Source organism: Chamaea fasciata, unplaced genomic scaffold, assembly GCF_029207755.1.
Source record: "Chamaea fasciata isolate MVZ Bird 193981 ecotype frontalis unplaced genomic scaffold, bChaFas1.0.hap1 SCAF_23, whole genome shotgun sequence".
NCBI classification, from domain to species: Eukaryota; Metazoa; Chordata; class Aves; order Passeriformes; family Sylviidae; genus Chamaea; species Chamaea fasciata.
In genome coordinates this window covers 2,208,130-2,222,940 of record NW_027094108.1, presented here as the reverse complement: position 1 = coordinate 2,222,940, position 14,811 = coordinate 2,208,130, and the positions used below count along the sequence as shown (strand labels likewise).

The following is a 14,811-nucleotide window of genomic DNA, read 5'->3' as shown; positions in this document are numbered from 1 at the left end:
TGAGCCACACTCAGCTGTGCTTCCTGCAGCTCATCTCGTGGCTTCAGAGAACTGAAACTTCCAACAAATTAACACAAAAAACTTTCCTACTAGAATATCTACACCTTTAATGAGTTCATTAAATTAGGTGTCTCAGGGATAATTTCTTTAACTCTTCTAATCAAAGAAGAAGAGTCTTTATCTGTTGTCCTTGTTCGGCAAATTAGAGAAATTAACGTTGTACATTTAGTTTCTTTTTTCCTTTCTAAAAGATAATTTTAATAACCTGGTCAACATGAAAACTTAGCTGGTTTTTACAGCCAACCTTTGATCTACTGTAGTTTAAATGTAGAAAATCATATTTGAACTCTAACTTTTTGGTATATATTTCACCTCTCTCCATCTTCATATAAGTTCTAAATAGAGCAATTATTAGCATATTGGCATTATTTCTCTGATTAAAAACAGTATTGACAACTGTTACTACTGCAGTACTCATCTTTAGCCAGTCTGTCAGTGCAAATCCTGATCAACCAAGTACTTCTCTCCTAGTATGCATTACTTGCTCTTATCAGCAATTAATTTTATCTCCTCTTATATTTCTCAAAGAGACGAGCAAAGGTCCTTCAAATTCTTCAGTCAGCTTTTCTTTATACTTCTGTGAGCAGCCAAGCATCATCTGGTACCTTTGGCACCCAATTATTCCCATTCCTTTCCTTAACATTTACCAAGATATGAATAAAGTCCTGATGCCACCCCTCTGTAATGAGAACTGACTGTACAGCTATTTAATCCTTTTATCCCTGTGCAGTTCAGGCTATTGAAATACAGGTAAACCATATCAATTATGTGTCCTCCCTCTGGAGGTTTATCTACCTCTCACAGGATTATTTTTAGAGAGATTAATAACCTTTTTATTAAAATGGCTGTATCTCCCTCTTCAGTACATAATTTCTTTTCCCTGAAAGTTAAAAAAACCAGAAGAACCACAAAAAAAGCCAAGGCCTACTTTCAAAGAGGTATCTAAAATCCTGTTGTCTCTTCCTCCAAATGTATCAACTACAAAAAGCAGCATTAATACTCAGAAGCATTAAAACACTGCTACAACACTGATTCAGGCAATTTCTCTGTTGACAAAATGTAAAACACTTTACATTCTTTTAAGAAAACAAAACAGATACACACATATGTAGCACTAGATTCTGAAAATCTTTTAATATATTTCTTTTCTGTGTGACCAAAAAAGAAATGTAGCTAGAATTTGATAACATTTTAGTACTCACGATCCTCTCCTGGACAAGGCATGCCGGGTTTCTCTGGCGTACTTGGGAAAACTAAAACAAAAACATGAGATTTTTAAGGCAAAAGATTCTCAGCAGTACTTTTTCCTTCATTCTTGACTATATTTACACACAGACAGGTTTTGGAAGCCTTTAAATAATTCTACATGAGACATGATGCAATCAAAATTTGCTTCCAGACTGGCAGGAGCTTATACTGGGGTAAAGCATGAACAAATCTGTGCAGTGCTGAACTCAAAGCCTCCTGCACAGTTACAGCTTTGAGCCCCAGCTCCTTCCTCAGCATCAAACTCCAGGGCAGCAGCTACAAGAGGATCCTTGACAGGCAAGGGAGTCACTCCAACCTCCCACTCAAGCAGCTGTTGGGATTATGTGACACACAGGGGTTCCTCAAGTGTGCAATACTTGCCATGAATAATCAGCCCTTCTTCTCTGTTCTGACAATACAAACGGAAGGCTTCCTCCAGCTCCATCTGAGAGGAGATGGTACAGGGGTCACCTAACAAAAAAAGCAACACACGGGCAAATTTACCACTGGAGAATTCACTGGAGAATTTCAGTTAGGAAAAAATGTACCAGCTTCAACTATGGCCTTTCTTTTAATCACTTGATATTAAGCTGGCATTTTGATCAAAGCCAAAATGGAACAACACAATTATTCCTTCTAATTTTATCAAAATCAAGTAGACAGAACTATCTTAGAGGGTAACAAAAAAATAAAAGCAAACAGATATGCCTAAAGATGCCCCAAATTTTCTTGTTGTCCGCTTGTGGCCACATTATCAGCATTACCTTGGGAGGGTTATTTTTGTTAAAACTGGATAATTAATCCATAAATCCACTTAAGCAGACACGCGTAAAGTACAGTACGTCACAATGCACTGAAGGCAAGCAAAGAAAGGGAAGACTGTCCCTCTGAACCCCGTCCCTTTGAGGAATAGCCAACCCTGGGTGACAGGTGACCTTATGATATCCAGGCCAAGTGATGACACCAGTGTCAAGCCACATATTAAACTTTAATTTCTTATTTTTAAAAAAATGTTCTTATTTTGTAAAATGATGAATCCAGGGCACAGCTACCTCTCTTTGAAGGCCACTGCTGTTGATGATCTATAAACACAGCAATAATGCAACATGAAAGACAAAAGAATTATTTGTACTGCAAATCAACAATCCATATTCCTTGTATGTTTATGGGATTTTATCATGAGTGAGCTATTCACAGTTCAAACCTCTTGGATCTTGTCAAAAACAAAGAAACACTATAAAAGCCCAACAGAAAATCTATTTTCTTCATCTCTTGGTAGGTTTTGTTTATACATTAAGCCATGGGCAATTGTTTGCTTTTAGTTAGTTCAAAGAGAACATCTGTTAGTGCAATCAGTCAAATGAACTTAAATTCCATGTGGCAATAAGTGGAAACACTGGCATGCAGAAATAGCATAACTCACAAAACCCAGGAGGATCGAGGACAGCCAACACAGCAGACTGGCTGGAACTCAACAAGTCAGACCCAGGAACCAGAAAAAGGTTGTACAGGTCTGCATTTAACCAAGACTAGAGGAAAATATTTACTAGAACAGAGACTAAATAAATTAGTTTTAATTTAAGTAAGCTTCAAAAAGCCAATGCAACAGAGAACCCAACCAAGAAGCACTTAACAGGACTCATGTCTTGGAATCCTCCAACTCAAAACTCAGTGGATTTTCTTCTTCCCCACAATAATCATCCTTTATTAGCAGGCGTGCAGTTCAACCAGCTAAGCACGGGCAATGTAATTATCTTCCATGGCCTTCTAATCAGGTTACTTTTCACACCACCACCATTAACCTGAGGTTGGCACACTTGCCTCTGTCCTTCTTGGTATTCAAAAGATAAAGAGTAAAATTCAGAAGTATTAAAACTACGCCTTGGTATCTTAAAAAGGGCTGAGTTGCCTTTGACTACCAGCTACCTCCTTCCAAGGTCAGTACTTTGAAATTCCATTCAAACAAGACCATCAGCTAAGAGAGCTATTAAAAAAACCAAAACACACCATTACAACTATTAGCCAAACCAGCTTGGTATTTTTCCACCTTTCTGTATTCAGCTCTAGTTCTGCAGGCCCTGGCTTTGACAAGGTCCTTCTGGAGAAGTGAATTCAAGCGCTACTGCAATCAACCTTGACGTCTGGAGTCTCATTCCTCCAAGCTTCCTGCTCTGTGGTTATGTAGTTAGGTATTTAGGAAAAAAAAAAAAAAAAAGGATATTTATTTATACAAATTCCTCAATGTCCAATACCTTCATCATCAATCCACTTGAGGGTAATTGGCTGCTCCTGTTCCAAGTTACACATCTCGTGCACTTCATCACAGAGCTCAGCATAGCTCATTGATGCATCCAAGTTTGTTATCAGGATGTCCCTGCAGAAGGTGAAAACATCAGCTTTTATCAGAAAATCCCTGCACATTCCAACAGTTCCATCCAGGGACACCATGCTGCAGAACCACAGAATGAACCTTCCTCATATAAAATGTTCCCACTGTGCCAGCAGGATTACACCTCACAGTGCTTCACTTAAAAATACTTCAGTCTGGAGGAAATAAATGTGTTAATTACCTGTCTTTAATGCATGTTTACTCGGGTGAGCCAAGCTCCCTTATTATAATTATCAACGTTTGAAGTGTTGTTAAAAAACAAACCAGAAGCTTTCGTAATAATTTTTTTTTTAAACCAGGTGCTTCTTCCATCAGGAGATAAATAAAATCTCAATTATTGTAAAATCCTTTTAAACTGCAGGCTTTTCCTCACATCCACTATATTGTTTGAGATGAAGCTTTGACTAGGTGAATTCTCAAAAGATGTAATTACAGAAAAATTCAGATAAAAATCTTACTCTTACTTGCACTCTACCTTTGTAGTGTTTGGAGAACACAAACCCAATACTGAACCCTCTATGTAAACTATACATGATCTCAGGAATTTGTGACAAGGAAGTCAGGAAGTCCACAAGTCCTGTCAAAGCAGGTCAAATACTGAAGAAAGGAAAAAAGATTATGCAAAACAAAATCTGATGATTCAAGCGAGACTTTCTACTCTTTTGAAAATATTTTTCGAAGAACTGATTCTGGGAAATCAATTAATTAACAAGTGCAAAAATAAACAGGAGATGAACTTAAATCATTTCACTGCCTTCCAAACCTTCCAGAGGACAATTAGGAAACTGTTTTGTAGTTCATGGCTAGTGGCATGTGTAATTCTTTCCCCTCTTAGTTTAATACAGAAAATAGATCAGAAGTTGTCCAACACGACTGAGATAATTTTCCTATTTCCATACTGTGCGACAAGTCATTTTAGAACAAACGTTATACAACATATTCTGCCTACTTATGTCTTTCAGCCAGCATTGAACAGTACTACACTGAAATAGGAAACTTAAACTCCACAACTTACATTTTAAATGATATGCAGTAGTAACTTGCCATTTTGCCTTTGCTGAGAAAAACTACTACGAGCAAAGGTCTAAAGCAATCATCTTAAAGAACTGCACTGCTTCAAATTCAGATTAAAAGCACTGCTACCTTTTCCAGTGTATCTTTAATCTATACTTTGTAGAGCTCTCAAAGAACAGCAACTTAGTAATTCTTCATAACAGCAAGAGCAGAAGAAATACATACGCTACCTGCCAACCTGTAAATCCTTATCATCCACAACACTGAGAGCTGCCAGGTGAGGTTGAGTTTAAGAACATTTCCCTGTCAAAGAAGTCATGTTTTATGCATTTATGGAAGTAAGAGACCAAACTGGTTCTCACAGCAACGTTTGAGGGCTGTGCCAATGCCTTGCCCCGACACAAGGTCACCAACAAACATAGCTCATTATTTAATTCACAACTTAAAGTTATTATAACAGATATCATTCTACAAGGAAATTAAAGAACTTCATATCCATGATGTCCATGTTGCTTTAAGATTTACTGCATTTAATCTTAACATCCCTACAGACACATCAGGCAACCAGGGCACAGGGAAGTGAAAACCATTCCTTGTTTAACACTAAACAATCCCATGGGACACTTTAAAAATATATATATATTTGAAACTGGACACTACACAGTAATATGAAGAGCTAAGGACCAGTAGGTTCTGTATGAGCTGTTACAGCAAGAGAAATAATTCCAGTGACAGATCAAACATGTCACCTCTCAGAGCCAAGATAACACAAGTCAAACCGCACCACTGCTCTGTTTCAGTGATTTCAAGTAACCAGGGATAAACTAGAGAGGCAACACGTGTAATTCTTTGCTCATTATTGCAGTTACTTAGTTTTTCTTTTGTAATCTAGTCTGGCAGTGATTTCTCCTGTGCTATGTTAGGAACTCTGTCACACCCAGAAACAGGAATACCTGAGATACTCAGCCTCCAGAGATACACTCAACACTCACATGTTTTCAACTTCCTCCTGCTCAGATTTCTAACAGAGATTTCAATATGGCATCTGTACAATTATTTTCATTTTAGCAGCTACTTGAACAAGTTAGTCCCTAATTCTGAGGTCGCCCAGCATCAATGATTTCCTGCAATCTGTCAAACTTGTTCAAAAGCTGAGTGCAGTGCTGCAATGGAGATACTGAGATGATCAGTTATAATGTCAAAGAGTCACTTTTACCTCACACAATTTGATCAGAACAAAAATGAAGCTGGAGCTTGGAACTCTTGTTTGTAAACTGACTTCTACAGACTTCACAGCTAATGCAAAAGACTGAATGTAGTGTTGCAGGAAAAACTACAGCAGTTTATTGTAAAACATGGTAATAATAATGACTTCTAACATTGACACAATTATAATCACCTCCCCCAGTCCTGCACAGACAAGTTTCCCAGACACTCTTTTCACTTTAGATCAACACTACCTGCCAGCAAGGCACCCCAAATTATTTCCACCCAGTTCTACCTGTGTTTGTAGTGCCTTCCCTTACAGAGCTGAGGCAGCTCTCCCACTGCGTTACCACATTAATTCAATTGCTCTGGAACTCTAAATTCAGGACTTCAAACTACATGGCATTGACAAACAGGTAAGTTTTAAAAGAAAGCATTTTGTTTTCAGTAAAATCCATGAAGTGACTTTCGTAACTGCATCACTTTTAATTCAAAACAGCATTTCTCTGCACCATAATGTAAAACATGTACAGTAGTAGCTACATTTACTTATTCAGCAGCAAAACATCAGAAAAGATCACTCATGTCACTTATTAAATGCCAACAATTCAGCCTAAATACTTCCAATCAAGTTTAAGGATCTACTTGGGCCAAATATTTGGCTCCTCAAATGCCTTAAACTCAGGCCTTGAAGGCAGACAGGAGGGACTAAAGCAACTTTATTTCACAAGGTCCTCAGAGTAGCAGCAGAGCAATTAGAATAAACACACCTGAAAATTCAAATTTCATGTTGCTGCAATAAAACCTTCCTTCCTGTTTCTACTGACAACTGAGTGAAGTCATAAAGGACCACGACATTCTGATTATAGACAGGATAAAACATAATAACTGCATCTGAATGCAGGAGATGGATCCAGACCTGGCTGTGACCACGGGAATCAATAATCCATCAACCCACAATAACTGTGGGTTTGTCAGTTATGCACATTTTCTCCCCTTCTGAGAGAAAAAATTAATTTTTCTTCTTGATCAGCACGCTGCAGGAGTCTGACTGGTATTTTAATAGCTCAGAAGTTTACCTGCCTGATCTGACATTAATTACAAATCCACCAAAGCCCTGGTTACTCTATCACTAGGTCAGAGCACGAACTCCTGCTCAATATGCTTCAAAAATAGACAGGTCACACCACAGAGGACAGGACACACCGACTTACCCACTGTAGTGTGTTTTTACTCTGATGAAGTCTTTGTTCAGACCAATTTTTGAGCCCATTCTGCTAGGCATGGTCTGTATTTAGCAGCTATATGAAATTATAAGTATGCAGAAATAAGTTGATTCAAGACAGATAACAGATTCTGAAGTGAAGAGCTTCACATGTGAAATGTGTTTCTGCTCCAGATGACTCTCAATCCAGCTGCATGGATAAAAAAACAGAATATTGATGAATATACACACACTGCTAAACAAATGAGTTCTGTCAAATTTTAGAAGCACAAATAGCTTTACATAGAGCAGCAAAAAATCAAAAGGAAAATCTGTAAGACCATTGACCTGCACAGAAATCAAATAAGATTGGTTAAACATACCCTGTACAATTTAGCTTTACAGAAATATCCCAAGCATTTGAGGATGCTTTCTTAAAAAATCATCCAACAGCTCCCTCCTGGCTGAAATACTCCACAGAAGTTTTTCCTTATTCATCAACACAGCATCTTACTCTTTTCTCCCAAAGAACCAAGTAACTAAAAATAGCTTTTCTGTAAATAAAACACTGCAGTCAATTACTATCAGTTACAAATTTACCCAAGAGAAGCAGCAGAGGAACTCCGAGGGGCAATTTAGCATACCTTCATGACTGGAGCCTGACAAACATCCTGTTTATTCCACGTTACCACCCCACAAATGAATGCGTGTATCCAGACACCTCCCTAACCGCTCTGTCCGGGCACTCCGGACCACGGGTACCGGGGGAGCGGAGACCCCCGAAGTCTCGGCCCGACCCTCCCGGGGGGCTCAGGGGAACACGCGGCCCGTCCCGGGGTCCCCCCTCAGCCCCGGCCTGCGGGGAGCGCCCGGGACGCGACACCTTCGCTCGGGACGAGGCGGCGCCAGCACTTCCCCGGACAGAGCGGACTCTGCCCGGCCTCCCCACCGGGACCGCCCGGACTCCTACCTGCTCCCACCGCGGCAGTCCCACCCCACAGAGCGGGGCCCCGCGGCGAGCAGGGGCCGCTCCCTGAGCCGCGCTCGGCTACACCTCCGCGGCCTCAAGTTGCTCAAAGTCCCGCAAGGAAGTTTCGAAGCGGACTTTGCCTCGCTGCTGCCGGCGGCGCCCCGGCGGAGGGGAGCGGCGGCGGCGGCGGCGGAGGAGCCGCGGTGTCCCTCAGGTGCCCCCTCAAGTCCCGCCCCAGGTGCCCCCGGCGCCCCTCAGCCGCTGCCCGGGCTCGGTGCCCCGCGCCCGCGGCAACATGGCGGCCTGAGGGCGGGAGCCGCAGCCAATGGGGAGCCAATCCCCGCCCGGGTCCCGCCCGCCACCGCCAATCGCAGCGCGGGAACCGTTACCTGGGCAGCCGGAGCGTCCCGGCCAACCAGAGCGGGCGGGGGGGCGGCGGGGAACACCTGCAGCCAATGGGAGCGCGGCGCTGCGGGGAGCGGCGGCTGAGGGAGCGGGGGGGGGACAGGTGTGAGGGGACAGCGCTGAGGGGACAGTGCTGAGGGGACAGGTGTGAGGGGACAGTGCTGAGGGGACAGCGCTGAGGGGACAGCGCTGAGGGGACAGGTGTGAGGGGACAGTGCTGAGGGGACAGGTGTGAGGGGACAGCGCTGAGGGGACAGCGCTGAGGGGACAGTGCTGAGGGGACAGTGCTGAGGGGACAGGTGTGAGGGGACAGCGCTGAGGGGACAGCGCTGAGGGGACAGTGCTGAGGGGACAGGTGTGAGGGGACAGGTGTGAGGGGACAGTGCTGAGGGGACAGCGCTGAGGGGACAGTGCTGAGGGGACAGGTGTGAGGGGACAGTGCTGAGGGGACAGGTGTGACGGGACTGCTGAGGGGACAGGTGTGAGGGGACAGTGCTGAGGGGACAGGTGTGAGGGGACAGTGCTGAGGGGACAGGGGAAAGGTGTGAGGGGACTGGTGTGACGGGAGACTGGTGTGAAGGGGACCAGTGTGAGGGGACCAGGGACAGGTGCTGAGGGAACTGGTGTGGAGGGACAGGTGGGGAAGGACTGATGTCGGGACAGAGGAGAGGTGCTGAGAGGACAGTGGACAGATGTGAGGGGACAGTGGACAGGTGTGAGAGGACACGTGCTGAGGGGATAAAGGCCAGGTGCTGAAGGGACAGGTGTGAAGGGACAGGACCTGTCTGCCTCCCTCGGAGCTGCCAGAGCTGCTTCCCAGGAAATCTCAGCGGAAAGCCCCAGCAGTGATGTCCCGTGAGTGTCAATCCAGCATCCGGCCCAGGGAAGGGCCGCTCAAAGTGGCTCAAGCAGGAAAATCACAGCTGAGATCATAAAGAGGGAATCGTATCAGACCGGCCAGACCAGAGAGAAAAACAATATATCAGTGGTGGAGCAACCAGAGTTCCACATGAGGCAGTCTGTGGCATGGTTAATGCCCTCTGCTTTGTAAAGTTGGGTTTGGATGTTCTTCCCTAATGGTGCTTTGATATTTTACTTCCAAACTGCGAATCCCCTGTGACTGAATCAGGATCTCCTGTGTTTTCCTCACATAAAGCTGGGATGGTGAACTCGGAGAGTCCTCTAGTGGAAATGCTGCTCATCCTGCCCAAACAGCTGCTTTCCTTGTGTATTCTAAAACTTTTCTAAGCAAATAAGTTAACCAAGCGAAAGGGTTGCTTTGGGCCTTTTCCTGATATATTTATATCCACCACTGGACAACATAACCCACACATTGGAAAAATAAACCAAATCAAGGGGACACAACTGTTAGATTTTTTTTTTTCCTCCAGCTATCTGGAGTTGAGTGGTCATGATTTGTATTTTGAAATGGAAAAAAAATACTCGGTCTTTAGTCTCCTTCTATTCCGTGTGTTCTACACCTACATCAAGTTTTTTAGGCACATTTAGGACTTTCTCAGCACCTTTGTGGGGCTTTTGGGGGTTGTGTGTTGGACAGTTTGCAGCAGTGTAGCTCTGAGGCTTCTTTTGGTGCTCCTACAATCTTCCAAAATACAAATAAATGATAGTTGGCACTAGTTTAATTAGCAGTAAAATGGGAAAATGCATTCCCATCATCTGACACCAAGGAAAAGCACCCAATGGCTTCATTTATCACCCTTTAATGGAATGATTCGTGTGCCCACTGCTAATTTTATCCTATTGGGAACTCTCAATTTGGTTTCAAAGTGGGCCCTTAAATCTCCATGTGTTCCAAATTTCCCTGCTTAAAATGGAGAACATTATGTAAGGTAGGTCTGCAAACACAATTCTTTCAGGTCAAGGTAGACTTTGATCTCCATGTCACATCAATTAAATTCTTCAGCTCCTTGAGCTGTTGGATTGGGAGATAAAAGGTTCTTCAGAACTGTGATCTGAGGTTTTCCGTGGTTTATTGCTGTTTTTTCTTCTAGCACAACTTACCAAGGAGAAAACTCAGATATATTTTCAGCACCTGATATAAAAAAACCTCAACCATAATATTTTTACACGTCACAGAGATATTTTCTAGCTGTTCACCTAGTATCCATGCTTGTTGTTTTGGAAGTCTTCTTTTGGGTTGGTTTGTATTTTCTTATGTTACAAGACTGTTTAAACAGTTGAATTTCTCAATAGATCCTTCCCACTTCTGGGCAGATAGCAGTTTTTGGAGAGGATCTTTATCTGTGCATTATCTGACAAAGTTGTAACTGGTTTGAAACACAACAAGTTGTAAATCCTGAATGTGTTCCTGACCATTTTCCCCCCTTATTTTTCCAGATGGAAGGCATTGCAGTTTTGTCTTCTGCCAAGCCGTCCTCAACTTAAAAACTGCAATATTTCTGTCTACGACATCTAGATTTGAAGAGTTGCCAGGCTCCTATAGGTAATTTAATTTAATTTCACTTTGTTTTTATCCCAGGTGTAAATGAGATAGCTAAAATTTTAGTTCTTTTAAAAACCACCATTAGAATCTTTTCATGTCAGATCTTTTAGTCCTAAGAGCAGTGATCTGAAGTGATCTGTTTGAGAGAGAAAGCTAAAAAGGGTTTGTGTTTTTTTCCAAATATTTCATTTCTGAAATTCTACATCCAACCTCAGGATCTAATCATGCCGGAGATGAACTGCAGCAGCGAAGATGTGATTTATTAAAGAATCTAAGGATGGTAGTCCAACTGCTGCAGCCTGGGAGTCTGATGTTACCTCCCTCTTGAGTTCTTTTTGACTAAGAGTTACGTGTATTCCTGGTGTTGCTTTCCGAGCTTTCACCGGTATTTCCCGGCACTCTTGTCGATCCCTCTCAGGCTGTACATCCGCACGTATCCAGCAGATGGCAAGAGATTCCCAGGCAACTCTCTGGGAATCACGGTTGTGCAGACGATGCTTACAAGCGGTACGTCTTTATTTAGTGCCTCAGGGTGCTGAGAACTTTCCCTTAAAATTCCGTTTAAAAGGGGGGAAAAAATCTTTGGGTTAATGATTTCATTAATCTAAAGTACGGCTCGAGCCATCAGACACAAGGTACTTCTCTATTTCTGACAAGGCTGACCAAAAAACTCCTCCTCCCAAACGCTCCAATGAAAACATCATTATGGCAGCTACTTCTTCAAGACAATTGTTGCCAAAAAAAAAAAAAAAAAAGGGCAATCGGTACTAATTTCACCTCGGTGGAAGACAGGTATCCTGTTAATGCTTGAACTCATGACTCAAAATCTTCAGCTGTGTTAGAACCTTTCAAGTTTCCAAGGTTTTAAAGATTTAGTAGGGACTAGAATGATGCTTTCACACCGCGAACTGAACAACAAAGAAATTGAGAGAGACAGCTCACATCTCCAAATGCATGTGAAGTGTGAGTAACCAGTTCTGTATCACTTCAGAATAAAAAATGCCTCCCCATAGAATGTCTCTTCAGCAGATCAAACCAGCAGCATGTGCAGCCTGCTCTCCAGCCTACTGACTCTCTTCTTTTGCCAAGGAAGAGACTTTGAGATATTGTTTCCATTGAAATAACTGGCAGTGAAATCCTCGGGTGCAGTGGGAATGAATTTGGGCCAGATGCCACAAAGTTTGGATAAAAATAATAAGGCAAAGCAATAATAAATTTGAACATAAACTAGAGTAAAGCAGATATTCTACATAATATCAGAAATCACCATGGCAATTTTTTTTTTTTGTAGATTTTCTTGCTGGCTTGAATATTAGTGTTTTTCTAGCCTGTGTTAAAATAGACAAAATGAATAATGTTTCAAGACTATTTTAAGCCAACACCTCCCTTACTTGTCTGTCTTATATAAGATAGAAGCAACCAGAAGCTGACTCTCTTGTTGACACCTCATTAGCCAGGAGGAGAAAGAATTCTAGGAGTAGCCCAAACTACACATCTTTAAAAGCAACTAAACCCACACCTTTGTGCCTCTGTATTTACTTTTTTCGGGGTATTTAAACAACCTGTTTGATTTTACAACACCATGTGCACTGTAATTGATAAAATGTAGAATCTCCTGTCCTTTATAGATACGCACATACAAGCTTGTGTATGTAAAAGTTTCACCCAGAAGGATGAGGGTAGGACAATCTTAAATACATCTGTAAAAAAATGTAGGTAAAGATGTCCAGAAATAGTTATTTTGTATTTGTTTAAAGATGGAGGAAATGCAGCAATAAAGGAAGAACAGCCTGGATGGAGCATCATACCAGATGTTTTACAGATTACTCTGTATTTCATCACTCAGTCTTTATTTAATCTTAAGGCTGTAGTAATTGTAATACTGGAATAGCTCAATGGCCTATATATTGTTTTGCTACTTCCAGCTCTGCCTGTTCCAATTGGCCAAAGCTGGCCAATTATTTATTACTGTGGAAAGGAAAATGTTCTCCCTACTCTACTTGGTAACCCCATAAATGAAAATTGCGTTTTGGGATATTTGTGCAGCTCTCATTGAGATTACTTACCCAATAAACAACCAATGAAACCTGGATTTGCCAGCAATTTACATTACCCAGTAACTATGTTAAAGATATTTGGGGCAAAATTAGGAAGAAGAGTTTCTTTAAGAGCGTGGAGAACTTGAGGCATGACTTAAAGTATCTTTTTTCTCTCTATTGCATGTATGGGGTTAGTAGTGAGAGTGAAACAGGGAGAAGGAGTGTGTTTGTGTGGGAGTGTGTTTGTGTGGGAGTGTGCTGCTTAATTATCACAGGGTTGAGTTCCTTGTCTTTTATGTAATAGTCATTGGAAGGTACAAAGGTTTGTCAATTAAGACTTTCAGTCTCCCTTTTTTTCATACCTGGGCAATAAGATTATATCTGTTTTGCCTAATATGTTCTTGTGCCAAAAAGAAAGAAAATTTCCTCTTCTTTTCCCCTTTCCAAGCAGACAAAAAAAAAAAAAAAAATTGAAAGAGAACTGAGGATCAAGTGAAATAGAGGTATTGCAAGAGTTAAAGAAAGAGATAAGTTTCCAGAGGTTTCCAGGGTCTCAGAAATGCAGGATTTTTGGATTTCTTTTTTTGGAGCCATCTTTTCATGGAACAGTGAACTCCCAATAACATCTGATTAGTTCTGTTCCTGCTATATTTTCTGACAGTCTGGGCTTGACTGTCTTCTCAGATTTGTTTTTACTGTGCAGGACTTAGTAAAAGAAATAGCTGTGGCACAAAGCTGGTATAAGGAGAGAGCAGATCCCTGATGCATTATGTAATGAAGGGCTTAGATCCTCAAATTATTTCTATTTAAGACACAGTGCCTTTCTCATCTATCTACCAAATCCATCCAAAAACACATATCCATTGCCAAATTTTTATTCAGTGTTCATTAGGAAGAATCAGCTGTGTTTGTAACATGTATTGCACACAATGTTATTTTAAAATCAAACAGGCTTTCAACCATGGCAAGTGGTTTAAGCTGCTGTAATAAACAGGCCAGGAGGGAGTTGCTTCAGATATTTTTTTTTCCTTGAACAAAAATATTCTCAGAAACTTTCAATAAGCTTTTTGTTATCTGTTCTGCTTCACAGACAAACATCCAGGGTGCTGGTTTTCTCCTAACGAGAAGAGCTTTTCCAGGGTAATGGCTGGGAGTATTTAAAATCAGAGCAATCGTATTAAGTGTTTTGTTGTCCCAACAGCAGAAGCCTCATTGAGCTAAATTGGTTTCACTACATTATCTATTGGATTAGCAAACCAGTTAGAAACTGATGTGAGAGCTTTTACTTTAACTGGGATAAATGCTTTCATTTTTACCCAGAAACAGGACAGGCATTGCTGGTTTTTAACCTCTTCGTACTGCTGCGTCTATTAATGCCAGCATTACTTTCAAACGAATGCCGTATCTTGCTCTTCTTCATCTTTCATCTTGTGCTTTCTGATTCCTTTCAACCTCGTGAGGCAGCAATAGCTATTTTTTCACATCAGTACAGCAGCGTGCATAAGTGCCCCCCAGAAAGCTCTCACGAGCACACAATGGCATTTCCTCTTCTCTTGTCAAGGCCAAAGGAGAGCTTTGCAAACCCTTGGGCACTGAAAAGGCAGGATGTCATTACGGGCTGAAATCTCTAGGGTCATTCTGATTTTCCTCCTAATGCATTTTATCTTCCAGTTCAATAGTTGGAATGCCTATTTTGTCCCTTTATAGAAGCTCCAATTTCTGTATATCTACATTTTATTAACACTTCACATTTAGAATGATTACATTAACACATATCCCACTCTTTTTCTCACAGACACGCCAGTCCATAGA

General features: G+C 41.6%; 1 protein-coding gene across 1 annotated transcript in view; it reads right to left on the bottom strand.

Moving 5' to 3' along the window:
- The window catches only part of PRKCZ (protein kinase C zeta), a 40,512-nt gene extending 32,192 nt beyond the window's left edge, over window positions 1-8,320 (bottom strand). Inside the window, exons 1-5 of the mRNA XM_066203249.1 lie at window positions 8,092-8,320; window positions 7,132-7,332; window positions 3,561-3,682; window positions 1,690-1,779; window positions 1,263-1,313 (exon numbers count right to left, since the gene is read on the bottom strand). Of these exons, the coding sequence (XP_066059346.1) occupies window positions 1,263-1,313; window positions 1,690-1,779; window positions 3,561-3,682; window positions 7,132-7,202 (334 nt within the window). The 5' untranslated portion in view covers window positions 7,203-7,332; window positions 8,092-8,320. The remainder of the gene's footprint in view (window positions 1-1,262; window positions 1,314-1,689; window positions 1,780-3,560; window positions 3,683-7,131; window positions 7,333-8,091) is intronic.
- Between the last annotated feature and the right edge of the window lie 6,491 nt (window positions 8,321-14,811).